At 37.8% G+C, this 15,240-nt stretch overlaps 1 protein-coding gene across 3 annotated transcripts in view; it reads left to right on the top strand.

The window, feature by feature from the left end:
• Positions 1–10,370, top strand: part of LOC128211788 (early growth response protein 3-like) — a 44,800-nt gene extending 34,430 nt beyond the window's left edge. Inside the window, exons 1-2 of one of the 3 annotated variants that reach the window (XM_052916851.1) lie at positions 5,135–5,511; positions 6,508–10,370. In XM_052916851.1, coding sequence (XP_052772811.1) covers positions 5,313–5,511; positions 6,508–8,213 — 1,905 coding nt within the window. In that variant the 5' untranslated portion in view covers positions 5,135–5,312 and the 3' untranslated portion in view covers positions 8,214–10,370. Of the gene's footprint in view, positions 1–5,134; positions 5,512–5,543; positions 6,264–6,507 lie in introns of those variants that run through there. The other 2 variants (XM_052916854.1, XM_052916852.1) reach the window with 2 other exon arrangements.
• The last annotated feature ends 4,870 nt before the right edge of the window (positions 10,371–15,240 follow it).

Here is a 15,240-nt window from a genome sequence, read left to right on the forward strand (position 1 = left end):
TAGGAAGTGGGGTAAAGGTATTTGGGATTTTATCGGGTATAGTCTGGTATTGTGATCTGAGGGGGTGGGGTAAGACGATATTGGGGTATTTGGATGTGAGGGCTGGGTTCAGATGATATTGGGACTTTTGGATGTCAGGGGTGGGGTCAAATGGTATCGGGATGTGAGGGTGGGGTCGGGTATTGGGATTCGAGGGTTGGGGCCAGTGGTATTCATATGTCATCAGGTTTGCATTTAAAAACACCTTATACTGTATAACACCAATGCAATAACATTTTGTGTTATATAAAACATCTGTTGAAGATTATAATCACCAAGAAGTGCATTAAATTACCCTTTTAGAGAATTTTGGTGGAATTCACTTCCGTTTGAATTAATGTGTTTCCCCAAGCAATCCTCCTTTTCCCCTTTTGATAATCATACTACTTAAATTTGACAAACGTTTCCGTAAAAATTGAGAAAAAAAAATAACAACACAAAATAAACTTATTCCTTGCAATTTCCAAGTGTTAAAATATATAGTTTGTTTTTTGAAAATCATACGTAGGCGGTTAAGAAAATGCGGAAGAAATCACTATATCTGAAAGCATAGGTTTCAGAAAAGGTGATATGTTTAATATATACTAATATATTTATACATATCACTAGCGGAACCAAGTAGGGGGATGTTCGCACTCGTCAGTGTTTACTTTTAATGTCAATACCGGAGAAAAAAGGTAATAAAGTACGCTCAAATTGCATGTTTTCGTAGTATATATTTTTACCACCATATCCACCCCCCCCCCCCGCAAACATTTTAATCTATTTAAATTTCTGTTTTGACGGAATGGTTTGTCTCCAAAGGTTTTGCCCCTAAGTTACGTCCTCTCTAACGTCAATTCCTGGAGCCGCCCCTGTTAAGTATATTTCAAAACACTGCCACCTAAATCTCAAACGGTGACTGGCAACATGACCACAAAACATAATTGTAGGATAATACAACTCCGTATCCTAGAGGTTAGGGCATCCGTCAATGGAGCGCGAGGTCGAACGTCGTAATATAATAAGTTCTTTTAGCTTGGTGTAGCGGAAGTTGATCGCTTATAGAATCACCTTAGAGTCCATGTCCTGGGCAGAAACCAATACTGGTGTCCATTTTTAGAGGTCATGAGAAGACTTCTCATGTGGGGATCGAACCCACAACCTCTTGAGCGAAAGGCGGACACATATTGCGAACAATCTACAAGCCCTAATAACAGGAATAAAGTTAAGCTGACTTTTTTGTTTGGGTATAACTTATGTAATATTTACATTCTAAAGATGTTTTCTGTCTCTTTTACAAGGAAATTTACTTTATGATAATCACGAATTATTAATTTCCGTTTAGCAAAAATTGAAAATCAAGATTACTCTAGAAATTCGGCTTTATGAACTACGCTTCATAAGCTTGTTACACTATTTCCAGAAATTGGGGCCAGTGGGCGGTTCAATGAAATACTTTAGTCGTAAATTTTATTATCTCAAAAATCTGTGTAAACGTCACGAGTGGCAAAACATTGATGGTTTTTATTTCCTCCACTTTATGTTTATTAATACTGGTTCAATGTCAATATACACATATATGAAGCAAAAAACCCGAACATATGATAGCACGAAATAGTTCAACGTACGACTAAAATTGACTGAGGCTTTTTTAAACGGCCCCCAGACCCCTATTTCAAGAACAAGCTAAATGATGCACTCTTACTCCCAAATAAATAGTATCACATTTAATACAATTCTTTTGGTATAACAAAAAGGATGCATGCATGTCGAAAACAAAGGTTCTTATGAAGGACATCGAGTTTCATTTGAAAGAAAGGTGCAAATAACATGGTATTTCTACCTTATGAGACTATAGTAGATCACTGTAAATCTTTTAATCTTTTAGCACTCACCAATCATTTAATATTATTGCGGTTTCAGCTATTAAATACACGGTTACAATCTTGTTATCAGTGATTAATTTATATTTTCCATAAATGCATTATTTAGTAAGTAGTAAACGGTGTATCACTCAAAAGTTATGCTTGTTATACATGTGTATGTATTGATTTCGAATATGAGTGTCACTTATGCACCAGTCAATTGTAACCACGGCCCCCCAGGTCCGGGGGTATACCGGGGATAGCCGGGGAAATGGGCCGTGTTTTTACCTTTCAGGTGGCCCCGCAGTGCCGGGTGAATGCGGTGGTTTTGTCTTCGCTTTAAATATAGCGGAGAATTGGCCTTACCTAGGGTCCTTGGGTGCGGGGGCATTTGGCGGGGATTTACCATCGGTTTGTCCACGCAGGGCGGGGATTTTAGCCGGGCTTGGCTGGACCGAAAGTCAAAGTCCCCGCTATTCCCCGGACCTGGGGGGACCGTGGTTACAATTGACTGGTGCATTATGCACCAGTCAATTGTAACCACGCCCCCCCCCCGAACTGATGGTTAAACCCCGGCCAAATGCCCCCGCAGCCCAGAGACTCTATATAAGGCCCAATCTCCGCTAAATTTGGCGCTATGACAAAACCACCGCGGTCACCCGGCCCTGCGGGAACACCTGGAAAGTAAAAAACACGGCCCTTTCCCCCGGCTATCCCCGCTATTCCCCGGACCTGGGGGACCGTGGTTACAATGTAACCACGCCCCCCCCCGAACTGATGGTTAAACCCCGGCCAAATGCCCCCGCAGCCCAGAGACTCTATATAAGGCCCAATCTCCGCAAAATTTGGCGCTATGACAAAACCACCGCGGTCACCCGGCCCTGCGGGAACACCTGGAAAGTAAAAACACGGCCCTTTTCCCCGGCTATCCCCGGTATACCCCCGGACCTGGGGGGCCGTGGTTACAATTGACTGGTGCGTTAAAGTTTCATAAAGCCTGATCATGATAAGCCCAGTATTTCTATGTTGGTAAAACTGTGTCATGTACTCGTTTTTAATTATTTTGAAACTTTTAAAACAAAATAGTTAAATATAATCACGGTTGAATATTTTTTTGGGATCAATTTAAAACCCTCGCCAAATGATCTCAACAAGCTGCAGTAATTGCTTACATGGCTTTGGTGACAGATCAATTTTAAAATACCTTACTAGAGGCAAAGACATACAATAAGAAATTGATTATAATATCCCCGGTCACATCAAAGGAACTGAACGCTGCTCTGTGTTGTTGTTGTTATTGTTTTTGTTGTTGTTGTTGTTGTTTTTTTTCATGAAAGTTAAAATGTCCATTTATCAATTGTCAATTTGTTTTCCACACAGTGTCGATGAACATACAAAAAATAAGATCAAACGTTATAAAATGATTTAATTTAATTGCATGACGCCATGAATACGAACAGTTTCAAGTCCAGAATCAGAAAAGTACTTTAATAAAATTACACAGAATCATTCGTCTTACAGAAATCAATGTGAATAATTGTATAATCTCGAATATTAATAAAATTGAGCACATTTCAACATCAAAACTCAACGAGAAGGAAGGGGTACAACCAAATGAAGGTTTGCAGTTTTGTCACATAAGTCCGGTCTGGACTCAGACTTGCGACTGTTCACAATATCACGCTAGTAATCAAGACATTTCCCAATCATAAATATATTTTTTAAACTAAAAACATGGTATGATACAAAAATATAAAAACATAATCTATGAGAAAAAAACGTTTCAAAAGAACAAGTTCACACAGGCATACATGTATACACGAAAAAGATCCAAATGCACTATGCACCAGTCAATTGTTACCACTGCCCCCCTCCCCCCCCCCCCCCCCAGGTCCGAGGGTATACCGGGGATAGCTGGGAAAATGGGCCGTGTTTTTACCTTCCAGGTGGCCCCGCAGTGCCAGGTGATTGCGGTGGTTTTGTCTTCCCGCCAAATATAGCGGGGAATGGGCCTTACCTAATGTCCCTTGGGTGCGGGGGCATTTGGCGGGGGATTCACTTATCTTATAACAATTAAATAAAAAATCTTCACCTCCCCCACGTATATACTACATTGTAGAAATCTTGAAACTGGATAACAGGCCATGTCATATCGACCAGACAAACGCCTTATAGCGTCAATAAATTGTTCAATGTCAGATACATGAGGTAGGATTAGGCCTCGGATTTGACGGAAACTTGATACCGAATAATCAGTGTAAAACCCTTAATGTCTTATTTCAGTCAATGTATTGATGAGCAGTCAGTGTATGCAGCATTCAGTTTTAAAATAGTTCCATTCCTAATATCATAAATGATTCATATACTATTTTACAAACTAATTAGATAATATGATAAATGCTTGTTTTACTCCACGTAAAATTCTAATGCATGTGCTATACGTAACGTAAGCCTTTAAATATATACATGCTTGTTTACAATGATTTTGCTAAATATTTACAATTATGACTGTTCCCGCCACAAAACCACAACCTTGAACTAATTATCTTCGCTTCACTCCACCTAACCTACGTTTTTTCGCAGATTCAACAAAAAGCGTAGTAAAATTCTACTATAACATGCCCACGTGATCATGTGAACTTTCGAACCAGATATCCAATCAAATATCACTAGTACGCATAATAAAACACCGTAAAACCGCCGAGAACCTACGATCGTAACTATTTTTATCAAAGTTCACGGAAAATTCTATATTAGGCAGCATATGTTCCGGTTTACGAGGATAGCCGATGTTCACCGAACGTTTACGATCGCTCCATATTTGGTGAAAAGTCTCTCGCTTAGACGAAAAGTCGTATGACGTCAATAGCCGGAATGCGACCTTGCTAATCGTATAAGGCAATGTAGTATCCGGCGTAAAATGGCGGTTAACTCATACTATTGAAGTTTACTGCAAAGTATGATAATAATTGTAAATATTGTCTATTGCAATATACGCAGTTTGACATGATGTTCATAGCATGTAAAAGAATTTCGGAAATATTATGTAGATATTGGAATATTATCGTTTGACCTAGTTATCTGCGGTAAAATTGTATTGTAATTTGTGCCTACGTCAATGGCTTTCGTAGTTGTCGCTAGGGTGGTAACGCGTCGCTGATTGGCTGGCTGTTATTCTGATTGGCTGAGAGGGAATACTATTGTGTCTTGATTTGGAAGTGTAGTACTACAGTTTCATTCATAAATTTGTGAGATACGTTAGAGAGATTCATTCATAACTTTTGAGAGCTAGAGTTAACTTGGTTCTGACTTCGCAAAAGAGTTCGATTGTTTAGCATTCAATAATAGATGGACATTTAATGTTGGATTTAAATGTTGTAATTGTTCGCATTGGATAAAACGGTGAACACTTCGGAACCTTCCGATATGATTATGGACGGTTTGGACACTCTTTCCCAAGTCGCCTTGGCGGAGACAATTTGTTTTGACAGCTATCACGATGCAGGATTTGGTTCATCCAGGCTCCCGTCGGAGTCTGTTGAGGAGCTGAACACCCCTGTCACATCGTCGTCGGACTTGGCATTCTTTGTTGATACTTTGGATGCGTTACCGATCTCGGCTTCGGGTAGGTTTCACTTTGAAAACATTGATAGTCTGTGGTTAGTGATCAGCTGTTTTGGGTTACATGTACATGTCGAGTTTTGGCTTTATACGTTTGGTTTGCGGTGTAAAACGGTATGACATTTGATGTTTAATGACTACAATACTATTAGGAACTATACTTGAGTTATTTCATATGTTTACAATGAATGGAACAAGAAATATTCAGCATTTTTTCGCGTACACCTTAGATGAATAATACTTGAACACTAGATTCTATTTATAGACTATCTGCGTCACAGTTTTGATTGATGGTGGTATAAAAGCTGTACTTTTATTGCCGTTTATTGCTTTATGCGCCGCGCTACTAATAATTGATTAGGTTTATACGGTTGATAGGGTTTGTAATTAGTGTATTGTAGTGGTCATTTGTGAAAATATAGTAGTAAATTTGTTCAAAGACCGTGAAAGCCTCTGATATCGATCATCTCATCGGAATGCGTTTACGTCATAGGACTTCATTATGGGCGGTGCTTAGCAATGTACGCTCTATTAATAAAGTGCAATGACGTCAATTGATGGAGTTTTCCGTTTCGCTGTTCTATTTTTGGATACAATCAATTACATGACGCACTGAAACCTCAATTACTACAACATAGAAGCCTTCATTCATAAAATTCTTTCTACGAGCGGAGTCTGGAAAAATGATAGATAATATACATGAACAAGATGCGCGGAGCGTATTACATAATAAACCACTGGTGTTAAATATAAGCGGTAAATGATATTAAATTGCTTTAGTATAAGTGATTGTCCTGAGACAATATGATATTACGTAATAGAATTAAAAAAAATACTATTGAAATTTTTTAAAAGAAATTACAATTATAATTTGGATGCATTGTTTCAAATTTTTCGACTTACATAATAATTTATAAAAAAATCTTTAATTATTTTTAAGCTTAGAACTTTAAGCAATATAGCATAAAAAACTTAACCATTGTTTCATTTCTCATTTCAGCTACCCTTGAGGCATCGGTCAATTTACCGGATAAGTTGACGGAGACCCTGTTTGGCCAGTGTCAGTACTTCCGACCGCAGCCTAACCAGGGATCCCCGTCTCCCGGAAGCTCATACAATGGTCCTTCCTCCTCGGGGTCCAACGTGTATGGCACCGACTCGCAGATGGGAGGTGGGTGCCAGCAGCGACTTCACTATACCGGAACTCTGGTCACTAAACCCGGGTTCACACCAACCACTACGGGATGCAGCGACCCGATGCAGAATCTTGGCATACTCGGGCCACTCAACTTTTTTAACACGATTATATCGCAGACCATGCAGGCCGGGGCTATTCAAGCACAAGTGCCACAGGGCTCATGCAACGTTCCTTGCCAGGGCCATCAGCAAAATATGATGAGCCAACAAGACATCAACGCGATCATCTCCACACTGTCGGACTATCAGCAGAGTGGATCAAACTCACTTTTCAGTTCTGCACCCACAACTCCTTCACAGCAGTCACAGGCCGGCTCTCCGCCGCCCGACACCGGAAGTCAAAGTCCCATTGACACTTACTCAACGGGCTTTGCCTCCCCGCCTTTGACATCCCCTGTGACACCGTGCTCACCTCATTCGACGCCTGAGCCCGCTTCTTCCGGGTGTGACAACCTGGACACCATTGATAACGTGTTTTCCATACCACCGCCTCCTTACAGCGCCTCATACTGTAACACCATCAACTTTCCACTTAAACAACAGAAATCTACATTCAGCAGCTGTTCGCAACAACAAGGGGAGGCCGTGCCATTTTCCACCGGAAATCTAAGCGGGCTTAGTTTTTCTAATACCGGTATGGACACATTGCAGAACGTGCCACAGTTTCAGGCTAATGACATTACATATCAGACTCAGTCTTCGAACATTGGTGCTAGTTTCAAATGTACAATTCAAGGCAGTTTAACAGCCCAGAATCAACAACAACAACAACAACAACAACAGCAACAGCATGCACAGTTACCGGACTTTACCGCGCTGCAGACTACACAAAATCATCAAAGACTTAGCGTTACCCCACCCATGTACAGTAACGTGCCAATCAAAACTGAACCAATGTGTGATATGAGCCCAACGGACTCCTTTCTCTTGCCTTCTTCTTCTCATGTGAGCTATGATCAAACTCAGTCGGCATCAAAAGTTCCAATTACCGGCATTCTTAATCAGCCGTATCAACAAGGTCAGTTAAAACTACTTCCGGTGAAACCACGCAAGTATCCCAACAGGCCGAGCAAGACTCCGCCGCACGAGCGCCCATACCCGTGCCCCGCTGAGGGCTGTGACCGACGGTTCTCGAGGAGCGATGAGCTCACGCGGCATCTCCGCATCCACACCGGCCAGAAGCCGTTCCACTGTCGGATCTGCATGCGCTCCTTCTCGCGCAGCGATCACCTCACCACGCACGTGCGCACGCACACAGGCGAGAAACCATTCTCGTGCGACTCGTGCGGACGGAAATTCGCGAGATCTGACGAGAAAAAGAGACACGCTAAAGTGCACTTAAAACAAAAGGCGAAAAAAGAGGCGAAACTTATGGCCGGAAATGTATCCATGCCCAGCACACACACGCCATCACTTATGGACAGTATGTCTTATGGTTCGTGCTCAACCAGCGTTCCAACGTCGACGGTGTCTGCTATACCGCACGTGGTAACAACGGTGTCGTTGTAATCATGACGTCACTATAGGCGGTCGGAAAAAAGGCATTATCTCATCATATCTGCTTGAACTTTTGACTTTAAAACATTTGAACAAGGACCGTTTTATGGGCAAAGGAACTGTTGCAGTAAAATTTTCTAGTCAAGAAAATTTGGTCGTATACATATTTTCATGTGTAAAACTTTTATAAAGCTATATTACTACGTTTAATCATATACGTATGTATAATTATAATTGCCATATTCACAAAATTGAACGCATAATCAAGCAACATATGTTCATATATTAAATACATTTTGCTAATAGTCTTATGTAATTGTAGTCAAATCTGTTACTCGATCTTTTGTATAAATCGGCAATGTGGATAACATAAGTATGGTTAAAATTGGCACTTTCGGTACAAATGTCGCCTGGTTAAATGATCTTTTAAATGAATGCTTCAATCTTCAATTATCACTTTCGCTTTGCTTCGTTTAAGCTAGCTTTAATGTCGTTCATATATTTTATTTTCATTATGTGAGATTATCTTTATACATTATGAGCCAAAGACCAAATTATATATTATGTTCACAACCGATTGCGTAGTTTTAAATTATAGCTATAATCTCAAGTAGTGAATTATATTTTTATCTAATAAATTGTCTCCATGGTTTTCATTAATGAATAATTACTTCATTAATATTGTGGAAAATCATTAGTGTTCTATTTGATTTTCTAAATCAGTTGAAATAACTTACTTTAAGTAGATAGATTACTAGTATATTAGTAAATTTACTCTTATTTACTGTTGTAAATACATTTATTTTTCTGATAACAATGTTTTGGAAGACCTCGTTAATAGTTTAATTGTCGTTATACTATTGTTTTAATGTGCTTATTCTGTTGAGCAGAAATATTTGTTTATATTTTTTTTCAAGTTTAATTGTTACATAAAGATGCCATACATGATTTTTAAAAAGCTTTAACAGGTATTATTTATAGCTTTTTGCTTGTTTTTATCTCGATGCGTAGATATCTTGTTTTTCAGTCTTTATCAAAAAAATAAAATTATAAGTAAATCGATATTATATTTTCTTTACTTGGTTTTAAAGACAGCCTGGCGCAAATGATTCTATAAGCTAATAGCATTCAAAATGGTGAACTGTGCGTTTGATAACATTATCAGTACTAATGATGTGAGAAAATTACTAAAAAGGGACAAAAATGAAACTCATTTAGAAAAATCCCGTACGGAATTTAGAATGGAAATACTACGTATATGCGCTAATACCAAGCATATTTTAAATAGATTATTTTTTATCTTAGTCACTCTTATTGTATGAGTGGAATTTGGCTGGTATCGATATATTTTTTTGTAATTTTGTTATACTTCAAACATTACCGTCGCATAGGTAGATTTTTATTGATGTTTTCTTTTTTTTAAATAAACTTGGCTGCCTTTAACGCTGGGTGTGTCTTTAATCTGATGCAGCAAGCTACTTATAAACACAAGAATATACATTTAAAGCTGCACCCTCACAGATTGACAGTTTTTAGGTGTGTTTTTTTTCTTTTCATTTTGTCTCAGAATCAGCTGATTTTGGCATCAGTGCCTTTAATTACGTCATAAAAGATAACTCACAATAGAACTGATCTCATCTATTAAACTACCAAATATATCAATTTTTCTTAAAGCATTAGTAACGCGTTCAGCCTTAAAACATCATTTTTTGAACAAAATATAAAAAGTTGTCAAAACGATCAATCTGTGAGAGTGCAGCTTTAAACTGATGCAGATACTTATATGTAATAGGGCATCTTTAAATTTCGTTCAACATGTGATCTTGTTATAAACTGTGCTAGTTATATGTTGTGAATTTTTGACATTTACATTTTCTTGTTATGAATGAGATACTTATTTTTCCATTTGTTATAAAACTTATTTTTCTCTAAAATCACTTTGTGGTGTATATTGCCCCATCAAAAATCGATTTAAAGGGATATACATCTACACATGAATGAGGCATAGCTTTACTGGAAAGGGCCATTTCTAGAAGCGGCCAAATACAGAATATAGGTGGAGAATATCCCTTTGAATCTATTTTTCATGGAATTTGTTATGATAAAAGTTGCATTTTCTTACTGTGAAACAGTCTACACTATTTCAAATAAAAATGAATAGAAAACTTTCATTTGTGTTTTCTTTTAAATTGTCGATGTAGAGGATGATGATGATGGTGATGATGATGATGATGGTGGTGGTGGTGGTGGTGGTGGTGGTGGTGGTGGTGGTGGTGATGATGATGATGATGATGATGATGATGATGATGATGTTGTTGTTGTTGTTGTTGGTGGTGGTGGTGGTGGTGGTGATGATGATGATGATGATGATGATGATGATGATGATGATGATGATGATGATGATGATGATGGCAAACTGATAACAGAAAGCTGACTAACATGTTTGAACACATACACATAACACTGTATTTGCCAACTTAAAAAAAGATCCGCTCATACATTGCTAAAATTAATACCATCTCCAGGCAATTATTATGGCAATCCCAGATCATCTCGCCTTAGAGAAAGCAAATTATTTCCTTACATGACATAGAAACTGTCTATATGCCGCCCAGTCTCATTTACATAAAAGGCCATGTTTCTGAGATCCATTGAGATATTTTTCCAAATATAGAATTTCTCCGCATTAACGTCGGTATTGGCATCCACGTCACAGTGACGCTTGTGTCTGCAGTCCCGATATAGCAGGCGCTTACCTAATAGCTGCCAGGAATCAATGCTCTCCCCGGGAATTATCCAATGCCATTTACAGATTTATTTCTGTGGGAAACTCGCGGCTGGCTTGTATTAAATGGCTGGATAATGAAAAAATACATGTTTTATAACTATTTTATTAGTTAGTACTTTTGATCAGCAAAAACTACCGCCAGACAAGAACTTTGTTCACGAAACTTGTAAGTGATACCAAACACCAGCTGGTAACTCCATGTATGTATGTTTCGTGTCTTAAACAGCATGTTCTTACCTTCTTTCATTGTATGTAAGTTTTGTATCTGGAAATATCCTTCTTTCTAGATGCCACTCGAGATGTGGAGATTCATGATTTCCTGAACAAAGAGGGCTCTAACCACAGGTGTCCGTCATATTGCTTGATCACTTAAATAATTATATAATGATGTTTTTCAAGTTGTACTCTTAGAAATTTATTGTATTTTTTAACAATAACAAAGGACAAAAGGGCCATATTTCAGTGATCAAGCTATGTGACGGGCACCTGTGGCTCTAACTGGCCATGGCTGGTGTAAGTGTCTGATGTTTTGCATTACGAGGTCAAGCTTTTACCAACTGTTTGGGCCATAAGTACAAAATAGCTTTTTTTCTGTATATGGTGCAATCACAGGTGCCGGTAGTATCTAAATCAACATTCAATGATAAATAATTTAAAAACATCAACATATATACTGGTTGGTCAGTACGGGGTATAACCTGAATAACATGTCCACTAACATGAGCTAATACGGTCATTCGGAACACCTCGGTCATTTTCCATCGAAAACAACCTCAGGTGTATATGGACGGTTTACAATGTCCGAAATATTTACATTTTACTACGCTGCAGAAGATCGCGTAGTAATTTCAATTTAACAGTTAGACTTTATGACTTCACTCTTGGGAATCTTACTTATTTATGCAATAAAACACTTCACTTGCAATTAATTTTAACTTAGTAATACAAAATACACGTTAAAACACTTCTATTAATACTATTATTTAAATTCAACTACTACTTCAACTGATATATCGGCATACATCCGATGGAAAATGGCCGAGGAGTTCCGAATGCCTCTAACATTTCCAAGTCTTATATTGATGTTTCTCGCTCCAGCCGCTATTCCCACTTACCATTCCAGTCCATAGAAGTCCTGCTCCAGGGCTATGGGTTACAGGAAGGCGACAAATATAGCACCTATAACGACCGAGTAGATCCATATATGGAACGCTAACGAGGCCGTCGGCCCTGATGGTTAAAAGACATGCAGAAATGTCTGGAGACATACTGGTATACTGATGGGGTGAAGCGATATAATTCTACTGTTTGATGCCAGCGGTTTACAGACACATTAGCACTCAGGGGACCCAGGGGTGGGGGGTAGGGGGCTCCTTGTGTTTGTATAAAATGTTTAACAATTTATTGAACACGGAATTTCAATGCAAAGAGAACGATATAACTATCAAACAAACGATCGTTGATATTGTTTTTTTCCCGAACCGGTATTCATAACATCTATTTAGACATTTATCTTATTAAAGTTATTTAGAAATAACTTAAATTGTCAATTTACTGTGTCAATATCAGTCCTGTTTTAATCATATTGATATTGTTATTTTTGAAAAAGAAATTGTTACTTTTATGAAGTGTGTAATTGAAACTAACTAATCTTTATCGTGTTGAATGTTAATGACCTGTAGAAAACAAGAGAATATGCAAGGTTATATTTGCCCCTAGCAGATACTTCATATCAACTGTTAATACAATACAAATAACTGACTGCAGATTTAGTGTTCGTGATTTATGACCCCTAAGCCACAATACACGGCGCGACAAAGTCTCGCTTCAGATAATGTGTAAAATGAGCATATCGTTAGTCCTTCCAAGAATCAAGAATTGACTTATATTAATGGTACAATCGTAACAACTCGGCCATCTCCGGCAAACTTCGAGATATACCAATTCTGTTGGAAAATGCCCGATCCGATTGTCGATCGTATGCATACGTTTTGGTCACATGTCACTTTATTTCACCACAGATGCTTGAAAGTATGATGCCGATCCCAACAGCTGCATTGGCTTAATTTGAATAGTTGCATGTTGCCTCAGCTGGGTAAAATCAGTCTTGACCCTGAAAAAAACAACACATTCAATATTCAACTTAAGTAAATCTTATGGCCATACGTCATTGACTTCTTTAACTCTATTGGCCAGTTGTTAATAACAAGTAATCCGATTAGCTACATCGTTCTTAGATCCAATTAAGATCAATATTGAATACCAGCCCAGGTCTGTTTATCATGTAATGGGACAGAATAATTATGATTTATCGACGATATTACAACATATTATCAAAGTTAAACATATATAATATAATTGACAATTATATAAACCCAGTGGATTTTAAGATTATATGACACTAAGGTTATATGACACTAAAAAATAGCAGTCAATACACTTTGCTAATAACGATAAATAAAATTTAAAAATTAATTAATTAAAATAAAATCGTCGTTAAAAGTTTTTCGTATGATAAAATCTGTCAAAATTTGCAATAACCGTTTTTTTTTCATATTGGGTAACTTTAAATTATTGGATTTCTGTTAAAAGGTAAAAAAATGCTGATTAAACTAAATAAATCTTTCGGATTACCAGCCCACAATCTAATGACCTTGTCGAGGACGCACGGTTTGTCCCAGATAAAGAATACCGCCATCATCCACCCACGCCGCCCGCACTAACCGCAAAAAATGTTATCGAAATAGCAATCCATTATTCACTCAAATGACAGCCTGCGAGGTAACCGCAATTGTCATTACTGCTGAAAAAAAAATATGTACAAACAAGTTAATTGCCTCCCCCAACTTCGATCCGATTGGTCGAACCGTTGAACCAATTTATCTCCGCGAGCCTGAAATAGTTTTCCCGATGCAGTCCATATTGAAAACGTCTGTTAGCGTCACAGACAATATTACAGTTTTTTTTATCCAATTTCATTTCAGCTTCCAGCTGAGCTGTGGAATATTGCTCCATATATCTCTTGGAAGCCTTAAAGCAGCTCTAAAATTCCTGTAAAACAAACATTCGGAATTTATTGTTTAAATTTTGTTTCTAACAAATTGTTAACCACAAAATGTTTTTATTATGTAAACATCCTAGATTTACCCTTTATTGCAAAATATTTCACTACTACTTTTTAACAATAATTCATCTTGTGTTGACGTTGTAATTTTATGGTTTCGCTTATTTACCTGTTTGCTCGTAAACTGTTTGTTCGTTTATTTAAGCAAAATTGCCTGAATGCGTTAAAAGTTGTTGTTTTTGCTGTTGTTGTTGTTGTTGTTGTTGTTGTTGCTGCTGCTATTGTTGTTGGTGTTGTTGTTATTGTTGTTGCTCTTGTTGGTGTTGTTGATGTTGTTGATGTTGTTGTTGCTGCTGTTGTTGCTGTTGTTGATGTTGTTGTTGAATAAACTGTTTGTTTATGCTCACCTAGCCCCAATTTCTCCAAACGTCTTAAGTCCGTTATAACAGGTTCAAGCTAAGTTCACTATTTTTGTATATGGTTTCTTTACAATTTACATTTTTAGGAGTAAAGGAAATTACTTTTTTATTTAGTAAAATCAAGATTAAGTAATAAATTTGGCTAAGTAAAATAAGGTACTTAAGCTTGTTAAGCTTAAGAACATTCGAGAAATTTGGGCCAAAACTCGACATATTCGGTCAGGAGCATGAAATTACTGAGTTTCAATATGTCCGCGGTCTTCGAGTATGGATCCAGTCAAGCTACATGTAGTTCGACCTGTAACGAATTTCAGGGAACATGTATATAAAATGAATGAATGAATTGTTCCGCATAAAAGATAACTTCACTCCTTAGTCTTAAAAGGTTTATCGTTTTAGATCCCACACACCTCTGTCTAAGATACAAGACGTTTATAACTTATAACTCAATATATAGAAATAAAAATATTGTGGTCGAAACGTCCTCAGGAGAAAAAATACTGCAGAAAAGGATCGACTTTTTTCTCTTTTTATGTGTGTGTGTATTTTTATTTTTTTTTTGGGGGGGGGGAATTATCGTCAGTCTTATGAAACAGTAGAAAAAATCGCTAATATTGTGTCTCGAGTTTTTACCAATGAGTATATATAACATCCCATCGAACGTTTGTAACGGCTTCATCCCAAACAATGACCAGTGGGGGGATTTCTTGACCTTATTTGGCATTGCTTTGCTGGAGACTCTTTGGGAAGGTTGAATGATGGATTTTT

Source organism: Mya arenaria, chromosome 12, assembly GCF_026914265.1.
Source record: "Mya arenaria isolate MELC-2E11 chromosome 12, ASM2691426v1".
Classification (NCBI taxonomy): Eukaryota; Metazoa; Mollusca; class Bivalvia; order Myida; family Myidae; genus Mya; species Mya arenaria.